This window comes from Salvelinus alpinus, chromosome 11 (genome assembly GCF_045679555.1).
Source record: "Salvelinus alpinus chromosome 11, SLU_Salpinus.1, whole genome shotgun sequence".
Taxonomy (NCBI): Eukaryota; Metazoa; Chordata; class Actinopteri; order Salmoniformes; family Salmonidae; genus Salvelinus; species Salvelinus alpinus.
In genome coordinates, this window is record NC_092096.1 from 18,211,980 (window position 1) to 18,233,488 (window position 21,509).

The 21,509-nt window shown below is 44.1% G+C and overlaps 2 protein-coding genes and 1 long non-coding RNA gene across 27 annotated transcripts in view; 2 read left to right on the top strand and 1 right to left on the bottom strand.

Moving 5' to 3' along the window:
* Positions 1 to 10,495, top strand: part of nrcama (neuronal cell adhesion molecule a) — a 158,165-nt gene extending 147,670 nt beyond the window's left edge. For 11 of the 22 annotated variants that reach the window (XM_071331930.1, XM_071331945.1, XM_071331936.1 and 8 more), the window contains 3 exons: positions 283 to 414; positions 780 to 858; positions 7,320 to 10,495. In XM_071331930.1, the coding sequence (XP_071188031.1) occupies positions 283 to 414; positions 780 to 858; positions 7,320 to 7,554 (446 nt within the window). In that variant the 3' untranslated portion in view covers positions 7,555 to 10,495. Of the gene's footprint in view, positions 1 to 279; positions 415 to 779; positions 859 to 974; positions 2,532 to 7,319 lie in introns of those variants that run through there. The other 11 variants (XM_071331932.1, XM_071331931.1, XM_071331950.1 and 8 more) reach the window with 2 other exon arrangements.
* A 360-nt stretch (positions 10,496 to 10,855) lies between these two features.
* On the bottom strand, positions 10,856 to 11,088 carry LOC139533686 (uncharacterized). Its single transcript, XR_011666842.1, has 2 exons — positions 11,007 to 11,088; positions 10,856 to 10,960 (listed from the first exon to the last, which is right to left on the bottom strand). It is a non-coding gene; the product is annotated as an uncharacterized lncRNA (long non-coding RNA).
* Positions 11,089 to 17,427: 6,339 nt separating this feature from the next.
* The window catches only part of cntn1b (contactin 1b), a 45,756-nt gene continuing 41,674 nt past the window's right edge, over positions 17,428 to 21,509 (top strand). The window contains exon 1 of one of the 4 annotated variants that reach the window (XM_071331914.1): positions 17,428 to 17,586. The gene's annotated coding sequence lies outside the window, so the exon portion shown is untranslated. The other 3 variants (XM_071331915.1, XM_071331917.1, XM_071331916.1) reach the window with 3 other exon arrangements.

The following is a 21,509-nucleotide window of genomic DNA, read 5'->3' on the forward strand; positions in this document are numbered from 1 at the left end:
GTCTTCATATAGAAAACAGAAATACATTTTTTTCACCCTTAAACCATTTTTGGGAAATTCCCTCCCGCTTCTTAATTTAACTGTGATTTATACAGGTCCTTGCCTGCGCCTCTCCCCCTTCAAATGTTCACCTTTCAACAGGACTCTGACAACCTTTTCCCTTTTTCTTCTTCCTGTGTGTTTGTGTGTGTGTGTGTGTGTGTGTGTGTGCGTGTGTGTGTGTGTGTGTGTGTGTGTGTCCGTGTGTGTGTGCGTGTGTGTGTGTTGTGGGTGTGTCAGAAGCAATGAAAAGCAACCAGGTAGACCTAGCCACTCAGGGTTGGTTCATAGGGCTGATGTGTGCCATCGCTCTCCTCATCCTCGTCCTTCTCATCATCTGCTTCATCAAGAGGAACAAGGGAGGGAAATACCCAGGTACACACACACACACACACACACACACACACACACACACACACACACACACACACACACACACACACACACACACACACACACACACACACACACACACACACACACACACACACACACACACACACACACACACACACACACATCCCCTAGACATTCAGCAACATGTGTATTCTATCCACAGTGAAAGGTACACACACACACACACACACACACACACACACACACCCCCTAGACATTCTCCACAGTGAAAGGTACACACACACACACACACACACACACACACACACACACACACACACACACACACACACACACACACACCCCTCCCTAGACATTCAGCAACATGTGTATTCTATCCACAGTGAAAGAAAAAGAAGATGCTCATCATGACCCAGAAGTCCAGCCTATGAAGGATGATGATGGGACGTTTGGAGAGTACAGGTGAGAGAGAGACTCTGGAGCACAACACACACACACATTGCCCTTGAAGACTACTGTACTTGTTCCATGTTGTTCTGATTGACATGTTGTTCTGATTGACATGTTTGGATGTATAGAACATTTTACCAAGGAACAAGGAAACTCTCCCTTCCTGACTCCCTCGAGGCAAGACAGAATCTACACCTCTTCTGTGTTTAATTAACAAGACAGAATCTACACCTCTCTGTGTTTAATTAACAAGACAGAATCTACACCTGTCTGTGTTTAATTAACAAGACAGAATCTACAACCTGTCTGTGTTTAATTAACAAGACAGAATCTACAACCTGTCTGTGTTTAATTAACAAGACAGAATTTACACCCCTCTGTGTTTAATTAACAAGACAGAATCTACACCTGTCTATGTTTAATTAACAAGACAGAATCTACACCCCTCTGTGTTTAATTAACAAGACAGAATCTACACCTGTCTATGTTTAATTAACAAGACATAATCTACACCCCTCTGAATTTAATTAACAAGACAGAATCTACACCCCTCTGTGTTTAATTAACATGACAGAATCTACACCCCTCTGTGTTTAATTAACAAGACAGAATCTACACCTCTCTGTGTTTAATTAACAAGACAGAATCTACAACCTGTCTGTGTTTAATTAACAAGACAGAATCTACACCTGTCTGTGTTTAATTAACAAGACAGAATCTACACCCCTCTGTGTTTAATTAACAAGACAGAATCTACACCTGTCTGTGTTTAATTAATTAACAAGACAGAATCTAAACATCTCTGTGTTTAATTAATTAACAAGACAGAATCTAAACATCTCTGCGTTTAATTAACAACACAGCATCTACACCTCTCTGTATTTAATTAACAAGACATAATCTACACCTGTCTGTGTTTAATTAACACTGTAAATACTGTACTTACAAATATGATTTCATAATAAATCAAAGCAACTTTTATACATTAGTGTGTGTGTGTGTGCAAATAGCGTATGTATTTGAATGTAACATTAAAAACAGCTGTCATGCTATCATTGATGAGAAGTTGTATCAAGCTTTGCTGCTGAACGTGTCTCAATCTGCACAACACTATCTAGTGATATCATCATCATCATTTGTGTGCCAAATATTTTTTTGGGGTTTTGTTTTTAGTTAGAATAGTAATAATAATTGTGGTGCTTCAAACGTGTTGACTGATATCAGACTGCTACTGTAATACATGGGTTGACTGTTTGATATCATGCTGCTACTGTAATACATGGGTTGACTGTTTGATATCAGGCTGCTACTGTAATACATGGGTTGACTGTTTGATATCAGACTGCTACTGTAATACATGGGTTGACTGTTTGATATCAGACTGCTACTGTAATACATGGGTTGACTGTTTGATATCAGACTGCTACTGTAATACATGGGTTGACTGTTTGATATCAGACTGCTACTGTAATACATGGGTTGACTGTTTGATATCAGGCTGCTACTGTAATACATGGGTTGACTGTTTGATATCAGACTGCTACTGTAATACATGGGTTGACTGTTTGACATCAGGCTGCTACTGTAATACATGGGTTGACTGTTTGATATCAGGCTGCTACTGTAATACATGGGTTGATGGTTTGATATCAGGCTGCTACTGTAATAAAGCACATAGCACAATGTATTTTCTCATCCACCACTCTTCATGTGTTCCTCCATTGTTCTCTGTCTTTGGGGTGTAGGTCCCTGGAAAGGTAAGAGGGTTAGCATTATGCTATTAGCATACAGCAAGCCTGGCATGCAACACACACCGTCTGATACAGGTCTGTGTGTGTGTCTAAACTGATACTAAAGGAGACAGCTGGGCCTTGTCAAACCCAGCACAGATTATACTATGTCAGTTTAACTCACCTGTTTGTTGGCCAGCACCTGTAATCCGGTTATATTTATTTAACACTAACAGTCACTAAAACCAGAAGCTACTATTGGACTGTATATCCTGTTTGGCTTCATTTTCAGTTGCTTTCAATGTTTCCTTTTGGGTATAAAATGTCAACATTCGGTTGTATTTATGAGTTGTGCCATTGTAATGTCGACCTCATATAAGTATATACACAGAGTGTACAAAACATTAACGACACCTTCTGATATTGAGTTGTACCTTGTTTTTCCCTCAGAACATCCTCAATGTGTCGGGGCATGGACTCTACAAGGTTTCAAAAGCGTTCCACAGGGATGCTGGCCCATGTTGACTCCAATGTTTCCCACAGTTGTGTCACGTTGGCTGGATGTCCTTTGGGTGGTGGACCATTCTTGATACACACAGGAAACTGTTGAGAGTGAAAAACCCAGCAGCGTTGCAGTTCTTGACACTGGCACCAGTGTGCCTGGTACCTACTACCATACCCTGTTCAAAGGCACTTCAATATTTTGTCTTGCCCATTCACCTTCTGAATGACACACATAGACAATCCATGTCTCAATTGTCAAAATGCTTAAAAATCATTATTTAACCTGTCTTCCCCCTTCATCTAGACTGATTGAAGTGGATTTAGCCAGTGACAAGGTACCATGTCTTTCACCTGGATTCATCTGGTCATTCTGTCATGACAAGATAAAAGATAATACTTCACCTTATATAAACTGTAATCGGGTGCTATGTCATGGAAAGAGTAGGTATCCTTAATGTTTTGTACACTCAGTGTTGTTATTTCTATACGGTATAAATGTATGCCATATTCTGGCATAGATGGAATACGAGCGGCGAGGAAACACTAAGGACAGCATTACTAAGTCCTATATACTATATATATATTAATACTATGGTGTATTGTCACCATAGTGTTAATATCGAACAGGATATAGTGTCACCGTAGTGTTAATGTTGAACAGGATATAGTGTCACCGTAGTGTTAATATTAAACAGGATATAGTGTCACCGTAGTGTTAATATTAACAGGATATATGTCACCGTAGTGTTAATATTGAACAGGATATAGTGTCACCATAGTGTTAATATCGAACAGGATATAGTGTCACCGTAGTGTTAATATTGAACAGGATATAGTGTCACCGTAGTGTTAATATTGAACAGGATATAGTGTCACCGTAGTGTTAATATTAAACAGGATATAGTGTCACCGTAGTGTTAATGTTAAACAGGATATAGTGTCACCGTAGTGTTAATGTTGAACAGGATATATTGTCACCGTAGTGTTAATGTTGAACAGGATATAGTGTCACCGTAGTGTTAATATTAAACAGGATATAGTGTCACCGTAGTGTTAATATTAACAGGATATATGTCACCGTAGTGTTAATATTGAACAGGATATAGTGTCACCATAGTGTTAATATCGAACAGGATATAGTGTCACCGTAGTGTTAATATTGAACAGGATATAGTGTCACCGTAGTGTTAATATTGAACAGGATATAGTGTCACCGTAGTGTTAATATTAAACAGGATATAGTGTCACCGTAGTGTTAATGTTAAACAGGATATAGTGTCACCGTAGTGTTAATGTTAAACAGGATATAGTGTCACCGTAGTGTTAATGTTGAACAGGATATAGTGTCACCGTAGTGTTAATGTTGAACAGGATATATTGTCACCGTAGTGTTAATATTGAACAGGATATAGTGTCACCGTAGTGTTAATATTGAACAGGATATATTGTCACCGTAGTGTTAATGTTGAACAGGATATAGTGTCACCGTAGTGTTAATGTTAAACAGGATATAGTGTCACCGTAGTGTTAATGTTGAACAGGATATAGTGTCACCGTAGTGTTAATGTTGAACAGGACATAGTGTCACCGTAGTGTTAATATTGAACAGGATATAGTGTCACCGTAGTGTTAATATTGAACAGGATATAGTGTCACCGTAGTGTTAATATTGAACAGGATATATTGTCACCGTAGTGTTAATATTGAACAGGATATATTGTCACCGTAGTGTTAATATTGAACAGGATATATTGTCACCGTAGTGTTAATGTTAAACAGGATATAGTGTCACCGTAGTGTTAATATTGAACAGGATATAGTGTCACCGTAGTGTTAATGTTAAACAGGATATAGTGTCACCGTAGTGTTAATGTTGAACAGGATATAGTGTCACCGTAGTGTTAATGTTAAACAGGATATAGTGTCACCGTAGTGTTAATGTTAAACAGGATATAGTGTCACCGTAGTGTTAATATTGAACAGGATATAGTGTCACCGTAGTGTTAATATTGAACAGGATATAGTGTCACCGTAGTGTTAATATTGAACAGGATATAGTGTCACCGTAGTGTTAATATTGAACAGGATATAGTGTCACCGTAGTGTTAATGTTGAACAGGATATAGTGTCACCGTAGTGTTAATATTGAACAGGATATATTGTCACCGTAGTGTTAATGTTAAACAGGATATAGTGTCACCGTAGTGTTAATGTTAAACAGGATATAGTGTCACCGTAGTGTTATTATTGAACTGGATATAGTGTCACCGTAGTGTTAATATTGAACAGGATATAGTGTCACTGTAGTGTTAATATTGAACAGGATATAGTGTCACCGTAGTATTAATGTTGAACAGGATATAGTGTCACCGTAGTGTTAATGTTAAACAGGATATAGTGTCACTGTAGTGTTAATGTTGAACAGGATATAGTGTCACTGTAGTGTTAATATTAAACAGGATATAGTGTCACCGTAGTGTTAATGTTGAACAGGATATAGTGTCACTGTAGTGTTAATATTAAACAGGATATAGTGTCACCGTAGTGTTAATGTTGAACAGGATATAGTGTCACCGTAGTGTTAATATTGAACAGGATATAGTGTCACCGTAGTGTTAATATTAAACAGGATATAGTGTCACCGTAGTGTTAATGTTGAACAGGATATAGTGTCACCGTAGTGTTAATATTGAACAGGATATATTGTCACCGTAGTGTTAATATTGAACAGGATATAGTGTCACCGTAGTGTTAATATTGAACAGGATATAGTGTCACCGTAGTGTTAATATTGAACAGGATATAGTGTCACCGTAGTGTTAATGTTAAACAGGATATAGTGTCACCGTAGTGTTAATATTGAACAGGATATAGTGTCACCGTAGTGTTAATGTTGAACAGGATATATTGTCACCGTAGTGTTAATATTGAACAGGATATTGTGTCACCGTAGTGTTAATGTTAAACAGGATATAGTGTTACCGTAGTGTTAATATTGAATAGGATATAGTGTCACCGTAGTGTTAATATTGAACAGGATATAGTGTCACCGTAGTGTTAATGTTGAACAGGATATAGTGTCACCGTAGTGTTAATGTTAAACAGGATGTAGTGTCACCGTAGTGTTAATGTTAAACAGGATATAGTGTTACCGTAGTGTTAATATTGAACAGGATATAGTGTCACCGTAGTGTTAATATTGAACAGGATATAGTGTCACCGTAGTGTTAATATTGAACAGGATATAGTGTCACCGTAGTGTTAATGTTAAACAGGATGTAGTGTCACCGTAGTGTTAATGTTGAACAGGATATATTGTCACCGTAGTGTTAATGTTAAACAGGATGTAGTGTCACCATAGTGTTAATATTGAACAGGATATAGTGTCACCGTAGTGTTAATATTGAACAGGATATAGTGTCACCGTAGTGTTAATGTTAAACAGGATATAGTGTCACCGTAGTGTTAATATTGAACAGGATATAGTGTCACCGTAGTGTTAATATTAAACAGGATATAGTGTCACCGTAGTGTTAATGTTGAACAGGATATAGTGTCACCGTAGTGTTAATATTGAACAGGATATAGTGTCACCGTAGTGTTAATATTGAACAGGATATAGTGTCACCGTAGTGTTAATATTAAACAGGATATAGTGTCACCGTAGTGTTAATGTTAAACAGGATATAGTTTCACCGTAGTGTTAATGTTAAACAGGATATAGTGTCACCGTAGTGTTAATGTTAAACAGGATATAGTGTACTGCACTTCTACTGGTAGATTGATCCACCAGAAATAGTTCAGTTTTAATTTCAATAAAAGGGTTTTTGTACGACTCAGCCCCTCGACTCCAAGACCATTAAGACCCCTATGCATTTTGGACAGATCTGTTATTTGAATCCCTCTGAGTCTTTAATGCATGTAGATTTAATGGATAGCACATGGTCTGATGTCTGCCTAGTATGTGCGTTATGTTGAGAAGCACGCCTTATTGATTGAAATGGAATCATGTCAAAGTATTCGTCACCAAGTCCAGTCCCGCAGAACTAGGTGTTCCAGGCTTTTGCTCCAGCCAAGCTTGAACACATCATAAACAAGACCTTGGTCAGGTGAATTAGGTGCATCAATGCCAGGCTGGAACAAAACCCTGCACCCCCTGTATCTCTCCAGGACCAAACTTAGCCACCACTATCTGACCTAAAGTAAACCGTTTCTCTGCCTCTCCCTCCTAACCCTTAGTGACACGGAGGACCACAAGCCTCTGAAGGGCAGCCGGACGCCGTCCAACGGAACGGTGAAGAGGGACGACAGTGATGACAGCCTGGTGGACTACGGCGAGGGAGGGGATGGGCAGTTCAACGAGGATGGATCCTTCATCGGCCAGTACAGCGGCAAGAAGGAGAAAGACACGCACGAGGGCAACGAGAGCTCCGAGGCCCCCTCGCCGGTCAACGCTATGAACTCCTTCGTCTAGTTAGATAGACAGTCGCCGCTAGCCGATGGCGATGCCATGACGACTGGCTGCCATGGAAACCGTCACTATGGTGACCTGACCTGTCACCATGGAGACCTGCCACCATAAGGACGTGTCACCACGGAGTCTCATCACCGTGGTGACCTGTCACCGTGGCCACCCATCACCATGGCTACTTCTGTCACACCCTGTCATCTCTCCACAGCCTGCCCCTCCTGCCCGCCAACTCCCCACCCCCCCATCACACTGTGACTACTCTCACCTCCCTCACTATCACACGATGGGACAAACAACTAACCAACCAGAAGAGACATGGGAAGAAGAACCTTAGAACCATTTGAAAAAGTAGAAGGATGGATGTAGGAGCCCAGAAACAGACAGAGAGAGATGGAGGAGAAGGCAACACGGACAAGCAGGAAGTGGAGGAATGTATTCCAGGAGCAGACTGGGTTGGTTCTCATCACCCAGACTGCTCCACAAAGTGCTGGAGAGGGCATGTGTGTGTTAGGGCCATTTTAGCTTTTGCAAACGTATATATGATGACATCTATAGATCATTGTCTTTTTGCAAACAATGATATCCATTAGAATATATATTTTCTCAACATCACCCAACATGGCAGTCAACAGTATACATACTTTTTGCCATTCTATACATTCATCTGCTTGTGATTAATATACTGCATGGAATGAATGATACTGTAAACCATTACACACGGAATCATACTGGTGTCTAGCGTGGGAGCAGAGATTCACGTTGACTGACTGTACGCCATGACGCGGTGCACACCTTAAACTACTGGTTATGCCTTTCATCATCTTACCTTTCTACTGTCATAAGTGTTATATAGGTATTATAATACGGGGGGAAACTATGGCGTCATCAATGTCTTTGTGGACATTGCTGTGAAAAGTGTGACTCAGTTTAAATGCTATTGTGACATGTTATTTTTGCAAGACAGGAGGTGTTTGTATGTATACTGTAATTGCAGAACAAATCTATGGACTGGATGGTCAGGGATAACACATTTATAGTTTGTAGCCCTGAAGAGAAAACTATTAATAATCAATACAGAATAACGCCGACACTCCCCACCTCTCTCCAACGATCCCACACTCACACACAGACGCTGCTGTTTGTCTTTCTTTGGTTTTTCAAGGGTTGTTGTTGTTTAGTTGTTGTTCATTTGTCTTCCTTTCCACCAGACACACGGTCTTGTTGCAGTGACACTACTATCTAACATGGAGATTGGAACAGACCCATTGTTCATACAGCTTCACCACACACTCAGCTGAGACTGCATACAGCCTCTCTGATCATGGAACAAACATTGATCAACATGTTGGCCTAACCTATAAAATGGCCACCACCCAGCATAGTTCAACAGCATTGCATTTCCACGCTCCTGCCTTGTGTGGAGAGAGAGAGCGAGAGAGAGAGAGAGAGAGAGAGAACAGTCAAGCGGTGCTGTGTTCCTGTTGCAGTTCCCAGAGCAGACCTGTGTCAAAATAGTAAAGTATTTGTTTTCTTGCAAACACTTTAGGTGTACTCTATTTCGCTTGCGGAACCAATATAATAGTACCATCACCAGACATTCCCACCCACCTGGGTGAACTCTGCACAGCAGACAAGCTAAATCAAGCGCATCCTAAAGTAATGAAATCAAACTATTCTGAGCCAGGTCTGGAACCCGATACAGACTGCAGGCGGTGCAAAACCAGAGAACCCTTCAGCACGGTTAATAGTGCCTTTGTAGAGAACAGCCTGAGTTCTAGATTCATACCCATACACATCCCCTCATCCACAGAGCAGAGCTGTGGTTCTAATACACAGAGCAGAACCTGGTTCCAATACACAGAGCAGAACCTGGTTCCAATACACAGAGCAGAACCGGTTCCAATACACAGAGCAGAACCTGGTTCCAATACACAGAGCAGAACCTGGTTCCAATACACAGACCAGAACCTGGTTCCAATACACAGAGCAGAACCTGGTTCCAATACACAGAGCAGAACCGGTTTCAATACACAGAGCAGAACCTGGTTCCAATACACAGAGCAGAACCGGTTTCAATACACAGAGCAGAACCTGGTTCCAATACACAGAGCAGAACCTGGTTCTGAAACACAAAGCAGAACCTGATTCCAATACACAGAGCAGAACCTGGTTCTGAAACACAAAGCAGAACCTGGTTCCAATACACAGAGCAGAACCTGGTTCCAATACACAGAGCAGAACCTGGTTCTGAAACACAAAGCAGAACCTGGTTCCAATACACAGAGCAGAACCTGGTTCTGAAACACAAAGCAGGACCTGGTTCCAATACGCAGAAATAGAATGACATTCATTCCATCATTCTGTTTCTATGGTTCCAATTCGGTACAGTTGTCATGGGTCCATGTATAGACCCAGCCATGAGAGATTATTTACTAACCTAAAGAACTGAATCACTAACCAACACCACAGGAGAATAGACTATCATCATCGATGGTCTCATCTCTCCTCTCAGCGTGACACCTAGAGGAAGGGCTAGGGACCAGACCAGCAGCACTAAACTACTGCCAACCTATGATGCACCTGACATGGCACCCTTCCCCCTATATAGTGCACTACTTTTGACCAGGGTGCATACGGCTCTGGTCAAAAGTAGCGCACTATGTAGGGTGCCCTTGTCAAAAGTAGGGCACTAAAGGGAATAGGGTCCCATTTCAGATGCAGCCTATTGTTTAACTCTCTGGTTAACTGCCATTAAGGATGGGGTGAACTACTGCTACAACGTACAACAGCTGATAGGAACTGAAGGGGCTTGAACGGTATGGAAGATATTGAATGTGTTTTGCCTATTCATCATAAGGAATGAAATGTTGCTTGTTTCATTGGAAAATGTCAATAGTAATATGTGCTGGTGATTTGTTTTTTTGCATTTAAACGTTTATATGTGTTTGTTGTCACGTTTTGCTGTAACTCAGAGTGCAACCTTGAGGTTTAGTGTGTAGCCTCCACCCAGTAGTCAGTGGAGTTGGATCATCTACAAGAATGAAGTGGGTGTGTGGTGTGTGTGTGTATGTGTGTGTGCGTGCGTGCGTGCGTGTGCATCTGTGTTTGTGTGTCTGTGTGTGTGCGTGTGCATCTGTGTGTCTGTGTGTGTGTGTGTGTGTCTGTGTGTGTGTGACGTATTCTATAGCTCCTCTTCTAGGTGATGACAGTCTGTTGTGTGAAGCGGTCCGGACATCTTGGCAGAAACAGCTGATCCATATGTCACCTGGAAGACGAAGGGAGAATTTCAAGAGGAAGTTCCTGATTTACATGATCTACATTTTCACAACTTGCATCAAGTTTTTAGTTTCCAAATGTGTCTGCTTTCTGTGTGTAGATATTTTGTTGTAATATGTAAATAGAGCTTGACCTGTAGATGTTTTGGTTGGAGGGGGTATAGAGACACCAGACGAGACCTGACTGTAGATGTTTTGGTTGGAGGGGGTATAGAGACACCAGACGAGAGCTTGACCTGACTGTAGATGTTTTGGTTGGAGGGGGTATAGAGACGCCAGACGAGACCTGACTGTAGATGTTTTGGTTGGAGGGGGTATAGAGACGCCAGACGAGACCTGACTGTAGATGTTTTGGTTGGAGAGGGTATAGAGACGCCAGACGAGAGCTTGACCTGACTGTAGATGTTTTGGTTGGAGGGGGTATAGAGACGCCAGACGAGAGCTTGACCTGACTGTAGATGTTTTGGTTGGAGGGGGTATAGAGACGCCAGACGAGAGCTTGACCTGACTGTAGATGTTTTGGTTGGAGGGGGTATAGAGACGCCAGACGAGAGCTTGACCTGACTGTAGATGTTTTGGTTGGAGGGGGTATAGAGACGCCAGACGAGAGCTTGACCTGACTGTAGATGTTTTGGTTGGAGGGGGTATAGAGACGCCAGACGAGAGCTTGACCTGACTGTAGATGTTTTGGTTGGAGGGGGTATAGAGACACCAGACGAGAGCTTGACCTGACTGTAGATGTTTTGGTTGGAGGGGGTATAGAGACGCCAGACGAGAGCTTGACCTGACTGTAGATGTTTTGGTTGGAGGGGGTATAGAGACGCCAGACGAGAGCTTGACCTGACTGTAGATGTTTTGGTTGGAGGGGGTATAGAGACACCAGACGAGAGCTTGACCTGACTGTAGATGTTTTGGTTGGAGGGGGTATAGAGACGCCAGACGAGAGCTTGACCTGACTGTAGATGTTTTGGTTGGAGGGGGTATAGAGACGCCAGACGAGAGCTTGACCTGACTGTAGATGTTTTGGTTGGAGGGGGTATAGAGACACCAGACGAGAGCTTGACCTGACTGTAAATGTTTTGGTTGGAGGGGGTATAGAGACACCAGACGAGAGCTTGACCTGACTGTAGATGTTTTGGTTGGAGGGGGTATAGAGACACCAGACGAGAGCTTGACCTGACTGTAGATGTTTTGGTTGGAGGGGGTATAGAGACGCCAGACGAGAGCTTGACCTGACTGTAGATGTTTTGGTTGGAGGGGGTATAGAGACGCCAGACGAGAGCTTGACCTGACTGTAGATGTTTTGGTTGGAGGGGGTATAGAGACGCCAGACGAGAGCTTGACCTGACTGTAGATGTTTTGGTTGGAGGGGGTATAGAGACGCCAGGCGAGAGCTTGACCTGACTGTAGATGTTTTGGTTGGAGAGGGTATAGAGACGCCAGACGAGAGCTTGACCTGACTGTAGATGTTTTGGTTGGAGGGGGTATAGAGACGCCAGACGAGACCTGACTGTAGATGTTTTGGTTGGAGAGGGTATAGAGACGCCAGACGAGAGCTTGACCTGACTGTAGATGTTTTGGTTGGAGGGGGTATAGAGACGCCAGACGAGAGCTTGACCTGACTGTAGATGTTTTGGTTGGAGGGGGTATAGAGACGCCAGACGAGACCTGACTGTAGATGTTTTGGTTGGAGAGGGTATAGAGACGCCAGACGAGAGCTTGACCTGACTGTAGATGTTTTGGTTGGAGGGGGTATAGAGACGCCAGGCGAGAGCTTGACCTGACTGTAGATGTTTTGGTTGGAGGGGGTATAGAGACGCCAGACGAGACCTGACTGTAGATGTTTTGGTTGGAGGGGGTATGAGAGAACAGCCAGACGAGAGCTTGACCTGACTGTAGATGTTTTGGTTGGAGGGGGTATAGAGACGCCAGACGAGAGCTTGACCTGACTGTAGATGTTTTGGTTGGAGGGGGTATAGAGACGCCAGACGAGACCTGACTGTAGATGTTTTGGTTGGAGGGGGTATAGAGACGCCAGACGAGACCTGACTGTAGATGTTTTGGTTGGAGAGGGTATAGAGACGCCAGACGAGAGCTTGACCTGACTGTAGATGTTTTGGTTGGAGGGGGTATAGAGACGCCAGACGAGAGCTTGACCTGACTGTAGATGTTTTGGTTGGAGGGGGTATAGAGACGCCAGACGAGAGCTTGACCTGACTGTAGATGTTTTGGTTGGAGGGGGTATAGAGACGCCAGGCGAGAGCTTGACCTGACTGTAGATGTTTTGGTTGGAGGGGGTATAGAGACGCCAGACGAGAGCTTGACCTGACTGTAGATGTTTTGGTTGGAGGGGGTATAGAGACGCCAGACGAGAGCTTGACCTGACTGTAGATGTTTTGGTTGGAGGGGGTATAGAGACGCCAGACGGGAGCTTGACCTGATCAACTAGCATTATGGGGGTTTGAAGGTGTGTTGGGTGCATTGCAAGATGAGTACAAGATAGACCTTTTACAGTTTTCACTCTTTCATTTGCTGTGCAACTTTGTTTTTCAAATTTGTCAGGTTACTACTTTTGCTAGCTCAAGGCCTTATGGGGTAAGGAGGAGAGGTGCAGGAGAGGAGGAGGAGGAGGAGGAGGAGGAGAAAATAATTCAAATAAACAAATGACATGCTCATCCATTGAGACTCACAAATAGACTAAATGATAGCAGGACGCAGTGTGAAACCCTGACTGGTGACTATAGGAAATAATATATGAAATGATAGTAGAACATTCTGGTAAATGTTGAAGCTACTCGAAGAGCATGAAAGGCTGTCAAATGGTTTACTCTATAATATAATATTGCTAAATATTTTGTATTTTGAAATGAAAAAAAATAAATGTTGGTTTCAGAATTTCACTTCAGACTGATTTATTCCTCCTTTAATTTCATCCCTCATTATTTTAATGGATTAATTTGTGTTCTATATCAAACATGAATACCTGTATTGTTTCACTAGATTCAATATGTATACCTGGAGATATTCAAGGTTCTTTGTAACATGTTACTGTATATTATGCAATAACAAGGTCTTGTCCAATGTACCTTGTTTGGACACAGAACGGTACGGCTGTTTATCCAGGGAAGTACTAGACTACTATGAACCGCAGTGACTCATATATTTATAGAGGGAGATTGGTTTTGATCTAATCCTGCTGTATAGGACTGCTATTTCTCTCTGTTTCCCTCCCCCTCATTACCCACACTGCGGATGATAGAATCTGGATTTGGGGATTGTGTGTGTGTGTGTGTGTGTGTGTGTGTGTGTGTGTGTGTGTGTGTGTGTGTGTGTGTGTGTGTGTGTGTGTGTGTGTGTGTGTGTGTGTGTGTGTGTGTGTGTGTGTGTGTGTGTGTGTGTGTGTGTGTGTGTGTGTGTGTGTGTGTGTGTGTGTGTGTGTGTGTGTGTGTGTGTGTGTGAGCGAGCGAGGGCGAGAGAGCATCAACAAGCTAAAACTCAACAGAGCTCCCATCATCCCTCCACACACCTCTACAACCGCTCTCATCCCATCACCCGTCCACACACCTCTACCCCCTCTCTCATCCCATCACCCCTCCACACACCTCTACCCCCTCTCTCATCCCATCACCCGTCTACACACCTCTACCCCCTCTCTCATCCCATCACCCCTCCACACTCCTCTACCCCCTCTACCTCCTCTACCCCCTCTACCTCCTCTACCCCCTCTACAGCTGTATGTGTTTCTGGACCTCCTCTACCCCCTCTACAGCTGCATGTGTTTCTGGACCTCCTCTACCCCTCTACCTCCTCTACCCCCTCTACCTCTACAGCTCTGTGTGTTTCTGGCCCCCCTCTACCTCCTCTACCTCCTCTACCTCCTCTACAGCTCTATGTGTTTCTGGCCCCCCTCTACCCCCTCTACATCCTCTACCCCCTCTACCTCCTCTACATCCTCTACCCCCTCTACCTCTACAGCTCTATGTGTTTCTGGCCCCCCTCTACCTCCTCTACCTCCTCTACCCCCTCTACCCCCTCTACCTCCTCTACAGCTGTATGTGTTTCTGGCCCCCCTCTACCTCCTCTACCCCCTCTACCCCCTCTACATCCTCTACCCCCTCTACCTCCTCTACCTACTCTACCCCCTCTACCTCTACAGCTCTATGTGTTTCTGGCCCCCCTCTACCTCCTCTACCTCCTCTACCTCCTCTACCCCCTCTACCTCCTCTACAGCTGTATGTGTTTCTGGCCCCCCTCTACCTCCTCTACCCCCTCTACATCCTCTACCCCCTCTACCTCCTCTACCCCCTCTACCTCTACAGCTCTATGTGTTTCTGGCCCCCCTCTACCCCCTCTACCTCCTCTACCCCCTCTACCTCCTCTACCTCCTCTACCCCCTCTACCTCTACAGCTCTATGTGTTTCTGGCCCCCCTCTAGCCCCCTCTACCTCCTCTACCCCCTCTACCTCCTCTACCTCCTCTACCCCCTCTACCTCTACAGCTCTATGTGTTTCTGGCCCCCCTCTACCCCCTATACCTCCTCTACCTCCTCTACCCCCTCTACCTCCTCTACCTCCTCTACCCCCTCTACCTCTACAGCTCTATGTGTTTCTGGCCCCCCTCTACCCCCTCTACATCCTCTACCCCCTCTACCTCCTCTACCTCCTCTACAGATCTATGTGTTTCTGGCCCCCCTCTACCCCCTCTACATCTTCTACCCCCTCTACCTCCTCTACCCCCTCTACCTCTACAGCTCTATGTGTTTCTGGCCCCCCTCTACCTCCTCTACCTCCTCTACCCCCTCTACATCCTCTACCCCCTCTACCTCCTCTACCCCCTCTACCTCCTCTACCTCCTCTACCCCCTCTACCTCTACAGCTCTATGTGTTTCTGGCCCCCCTCTACCTCCTCTACCTCCTCTACCTCCTCTACAGCTCTATGTGTTTCTGGCCCCCCTCTACCTCCTCTACCTCCTCTACCGCCTCTACCCCCTCTACCCCCTCTACCTCCTCTACCTCCTCTACCCCCTCTACCTCTACAGCTCTATGTGTTTCTGGCCCCCCTCTACCTCCTCTACCTCCTCTACCTCCTCTACCCCCTCTACATCCTCTACCTCTTCTACCTCCTCTACCTCCTCTACCTCCTCTACAGCTGTATGTGTTTCTGGCCCCCCTCTACCTCCTCTACCTCCTCTACCCCCTCTACCTCCTCTACCTCCTCTACAGCTCTATGTGTTTCTGGCCCCCCTCTACCCCCTCTACATCCTCTACCCCCTCTACCTCCTCTACCTCCTCTACCCCCTCTACCCCCTCTACCTCCTCTACCTCCTCTACCCCCTCTACCTCTACAGCTCTATGTGTTTCTGGCCCCCCTCTACCCCCTCTACCTCCTCTACCTCCTCTACAGCTCTATGTGTTTCTGGCCCCCCTCTACCCCCTCTACATCCTCTACCCCCTCTACCTCCTCTACAGCTCTATGTGTTTCTGGCCCCCCTCTACCCCCTCTACATCCTCTACCCCCTCTACCTCCTCTACCCCCTCTACCTCTACAGCTCTATGTGTTTCTGGCCCCCCTCTACCCCCTCTACATCCTCTACCCCCTCTACCTCCTCTACCTCCTCTACCCCCTCTACCTCTACAGCTCTATGTGTTTCTGTCCCCCCTCTACCTCCTCTACCTCCTCTACCTCATCTACAGCTCTATGTGTTTCTGGCCCCCCTCTACCTCCTCTACCTCCTCTACCTCCTCTACAGCTCTATGTGTTTCTGGCCCCCCTCTACCTCCTCTACCTCCGCTACAGCTCTAGGTGTTTCTGGCCCCCCTCTACCCCCTCTACCCCCTCTACCTCCTCTACCCCCTCTACATCCTCTACCCCCTCTACCTCCTCTACCTCCTCTACCCCCTCTGCCTCTACAGCTCTATGTGTTTCTGGCCCCCCTCTACCTCCTCTACCCCCTCTACCTCCTCTACCTCCTCTACCTCCTCTACAGCTCTATGTGTTTCTGGCCCCCCTCTACCCCCTCTACCTCCTCTACCTCCTCTACCCCCTCTACCTCTACAGCTCTATGTGTTTCTGGCCCCCCTCTACCCCCTCTACCTCCTCTACCTCCTCTACCTCCTCTACAGCTCTATGTGTTTCTGGCCCCCCTCTACCTCCTCTACCTCCTCTACCTCCTCTACAGCTCTATGTGTTTCTGGACCTCCTCTCTGTTCATTAAAGCTCCTGCTGTTGTTGTTTTATAAATGGGTATCATGCTGTGTTTCATAAAGTTAACCATGTGTTATTAACGCTGAGTTTAAAATGCATGGCACATGACAGCACATTGAGACAATAAATGTCCAATATATATCAACATAACTGTTATTATTACAATGTGGCCAGAGAACATTTTTAAGATCTTTACAAATAAATAAAAAATCTGAAATTGTAGGCTACTGATCATGTAGGCTACTGATCATGTAGACCTACAGTAGAATGCTGATGTGATTACTTTGTTGGCTTTGCTTTGCAGGCACAGATACCGCCGCCGGTGCGCAATGCTGGCATCCTCCCTGCATCCTCCCTGCACCCCCCTCTTCCAATAGCGATCAGATATGCGCTTCCTCGTCCTTCCTACGACCACCGCCAGTCATATTCTCTCCTCCAATAGAACAGTTGAAACGCACGCGCTGCTCCTCGCGCTTGGTTGTGGGACAATGCGGTTTTGATCCAGGTGTTCATGCTATGCGGATAATTTGAAATACCGTTTCATTCTATTTCACAGGTAAGGCCGAAACGGCATGAGCATAATGCATGTAGAATAGAGTCTGTAGATTTAACCGGTTTTAGGGGATTGCAATGAGGGATTTTAAAACGGACCAGGACAGGGATAACTCTGCAATGCTTCGGAGGATGCTACCGCAATGCAGAAACGTCAGTTACCAGTGCTGGCCGTGTACTGCAGGTCCATACTCATCATAGTCGAAGGGAGGTGCGTGTGAGGGTAATGTGCATTCACTTTTCGACCGGTGAACGACCTCATTTTTTCCCGGATATCTACACGTCTGCACTTTGCTAAATTTAATAGGCTTCTGAAAAATGAACGTGGGCAAGTTACTCATCTAAGTTGTTTGTGAAAGTCTCATTTTGGGAGAGTACCCTGCAGCTTAGCATTGAGGAGAGGCAAGGTGAAATTGAAGGAGGATGCGTCAAGGGCTCATTGGGCAGGGCTGTCCTTAAACCCGTTATTTGACCAAACTCCTGCAATATGTAATAATCATATATTTAACTGTCCTACGGTGGGCTGGCTTGGGGCATACCTTCTAGGCTGTCCTTCATTGATGTAGCACAGCCTAATTAGAGGCAATGACAGTGAACACACCACTAAACTCTGGCAATATTGGTTGTATTCAATTCAGTTGCACATAAGCAGATGGGAAAACAATCAGCAAACTGCCATGCACAATACTATAACCACAGGTATTATAGGATGTTTATAGCTTTTATTTAATATTATTGGTGTTTGAGAAACAAAAATGTCATTATTGAAGATATTTCATATCAGGGGAAAGGACATTTTGGTGATTACTTTTCATGCACTCCAGGCCTTTATATTTCTCTGGATAATTCAGAAGTCAGAATAGAAATCTGAAAAGAAATGAAGCAGACATATATTAAGGTCAGTATTATTACTGTGGTGTTTCTCTGCATTCAGCCAGGAAAAACAGACACCCACTCAGTCAGTGGGCCAGGCAGGCAGCTTAATACTAGGCTGACCTAAATACGGGTGTCCCGTTGATCAGATTACAGAATGACAGAGAAAACCAACTCCCAGGACTTGATCAGAGATAGGAGATGAGAGTAAAAGATGCTTACAGTCTTGTCTTAATCATATTCACTATGCCTCTGGATCCACTAGAACAATGTCAGTTTAGCAGGTTGGTGCTCTGAGGAAGATTTACAATCCATTCTATTCTATTTCATTCTATTCTATTCTATTCCATTCTATTCTATTCCAATCTCTTCTATCGCATTCCATTCTATTCTATTCTATTGCATTCCAATGTATTCTATTGCATTCTATTCTGTGTGGATTATAGAGGAGGGACTTCATGACACATTAGGTTAGGAAGATTACAGCCTCCAAGCAGCCTCGTAAATTGGACCACTTGCATTTGCAAAGTACAGTAGCTGTTGATAAATGAGATTATGCAGTGGTCAAGTGTCAGGGCTGGGTCTGCTAGGCTACGGTACAAAAGCTGTTGTCTAAGTCTTTATGAATCACTGAGTCGTTCCTAGAGCTCCTGCTAGCCTAACAGGCAGCACATGCTAATATTGTCAGCCAGCCAGCCAGAAGAGAGTGTGAGGAGGACTGCAGCAGCAGCAGGGTATCAGATGATATATGCTGGAAGCTGCTCAGCTGGAGAATCCTGAGTTAGTCCTCATTTATACTGAAATGCACCCTCCTCTGTTAGTCATCACTCATCCCCTATTTCAGCTTCCAGGAATTGTGTACAGATCCTTGCGACATGGGGCCGTGCATTATCATGCTGAAACATGAGGAGATGGAGGCAGATGAATGGCACGGCAATGGGCCTCAGGATCTCATCACGATATCTCTGTGCATTGAAATCGCCATTGATAAAATGCAATTGTGTTTGTTGTCCGTAGCTTATGCCTGCCAATACCATAACCCACCATGGGGCACTCAGTTCACAATGTTGACATCAGCAAACTGCTCGCCCACACGACGCCATACACATGGTTGTGAGGATGGTTGAACGTATTGCCAAATTCTCTAAAATGAAGTTGAAGGCAGCTTACGGTAGAGAAAGTAACATTAAATTCTCTGGCAACAGCTCTGGTGGACATTCCTGCAGTCAGCACGCCAATAGCACGCTCCCTCAAAACTTGATACATTTGTGGCATTGTGTTGTGTGACAAAACTGCACATTTTAGAGTGGCCTTTTATTGTCCCCAGCACAAGGTGCACCTGTGTCATGATCATGGTGTTTAATCAGCTTCTGGATATGCCACACTTATCAGATGGATGGATTATCTTGGCAAAGGAGAAATGCTCACTAAGAGGGATGCAAACAAATTTGCGCATAAAAATTGAGAGAAATAAGCTTTTTGTGCGTATGGAACATTTCGGGATCTTTTATTTCAACTCATGAAACATGGGATCAACGCTTTACATGTTGCGTTTATATTTTTGTTCAGTGTAGATAGTACCTCTCTTCTCTCTGTGTGGGCTCAGACAGAGGGCGGATGCAGGCGCATCAGAAGTACGTGGGTGGGCACTGTGTCTCCTGCTCTCTGCTTTCTCTCTGCCTCCTCTCAATTTTAATTTCAATTTAAGGAGCTTCATTGTCATGGGAAACATATGTTAACATTGCCAAAGCAAGTGAAATAGATAATAAACAAAAGTGAAATAAACAAAAAAAACTTTTACAGTAAACATTACACACACAGAAGTTTCAAAAGAATAAAGACATTTCAAATGTCATATTATGTACAAATAGTTAAAGTACTAAAGGGAAAATAAATAAATAAATATGGGTTGTATTTACAATGGTGTTTGTTGTTCACTGGTTGCCATTTTCTTGTGGCAACAGGTCACACATCTTGCTGCTGTGATGGCATATCAAAATTGGGTTTGTTTTGTCATTCTTTGTGGATCTGTGTAATCTGAGGGAAATATGTGTCTCTAATATGGTCATACATTTGGCAGGAGGTTAGGAAGCGTAGCTCAGTTTCCACCTCATTTTGTGGGCAGTGTGCACATAGCCTGTCTTCTCTTGAGAGCCAGGTCTGCCTACAGCGGCCTTTCTCAATAGCAAGGCTATGCTCACTGAGTCTGTACATAGTCAAAGCTTTCCTTAAGTTTGGGTCAGTCACAGTGGTCAGGTATTCTGCCACTGTGTACTCTCTGTTTACGGCCAAATAGCATTCTAGTTTGCAGAGTTTTTTTGTTAATGTGTCAAGTAGTTATCTTTTTGTTTTCTCATGATTTGGTTGGGTCTAATTGTGTTAATGTCCTGAGGCTCTATGGGGTCTGTTTGTGTTTGTGAACAGAGCTCCAGGACCAGCTTGCTTAGGGGATTCTTCACATCAAATGAAATTGTATTGGTCACATACACATGGTTAGCAGATGTTACTGTGAGTGTAGCGAAATGCTTGTGCGTCTAGTTCCGAAAGTGCAGCAATATCTAACAATTCCACAACAAATACCTGATACACACATATCTAAGTAAAGGAATGGAATAGGAATATATAAATATATGGATGAGCAATGACAGAGGACATAGGCTAAGATACAGTAGATAGTATAGAATACAGTATATACATATGAGGTGAGTAATGCGAGATATGTAAATATTTTTAAGTGGCATTATTAAAGTGACTAGTGATCCTTTTTATTAAAGTGGCCAATGATTTCGAGTCTGTATGTAGGCAGCTGCCTCTCTGTGCTAGTGATGGCTGTTTAACAGTCTGATGGCCTTGAGATAGAAGCTGTTTTTCAGTCTCCCGGTCCCAGCTTTGATGCCCCTGTACTGATCTCGCCTTCTGGATGGTAGCAGGGTGAACAGGCAGTGGCTCGGGTGGTTGTTGTCCTTGATGATCTTTTTGGCCTTCTCCAGGTTAATCTCTCTGTAGGTAATGGCTTTGTTATGGAAGGTATGGGAATCGCTTCCTTTTAGGTGG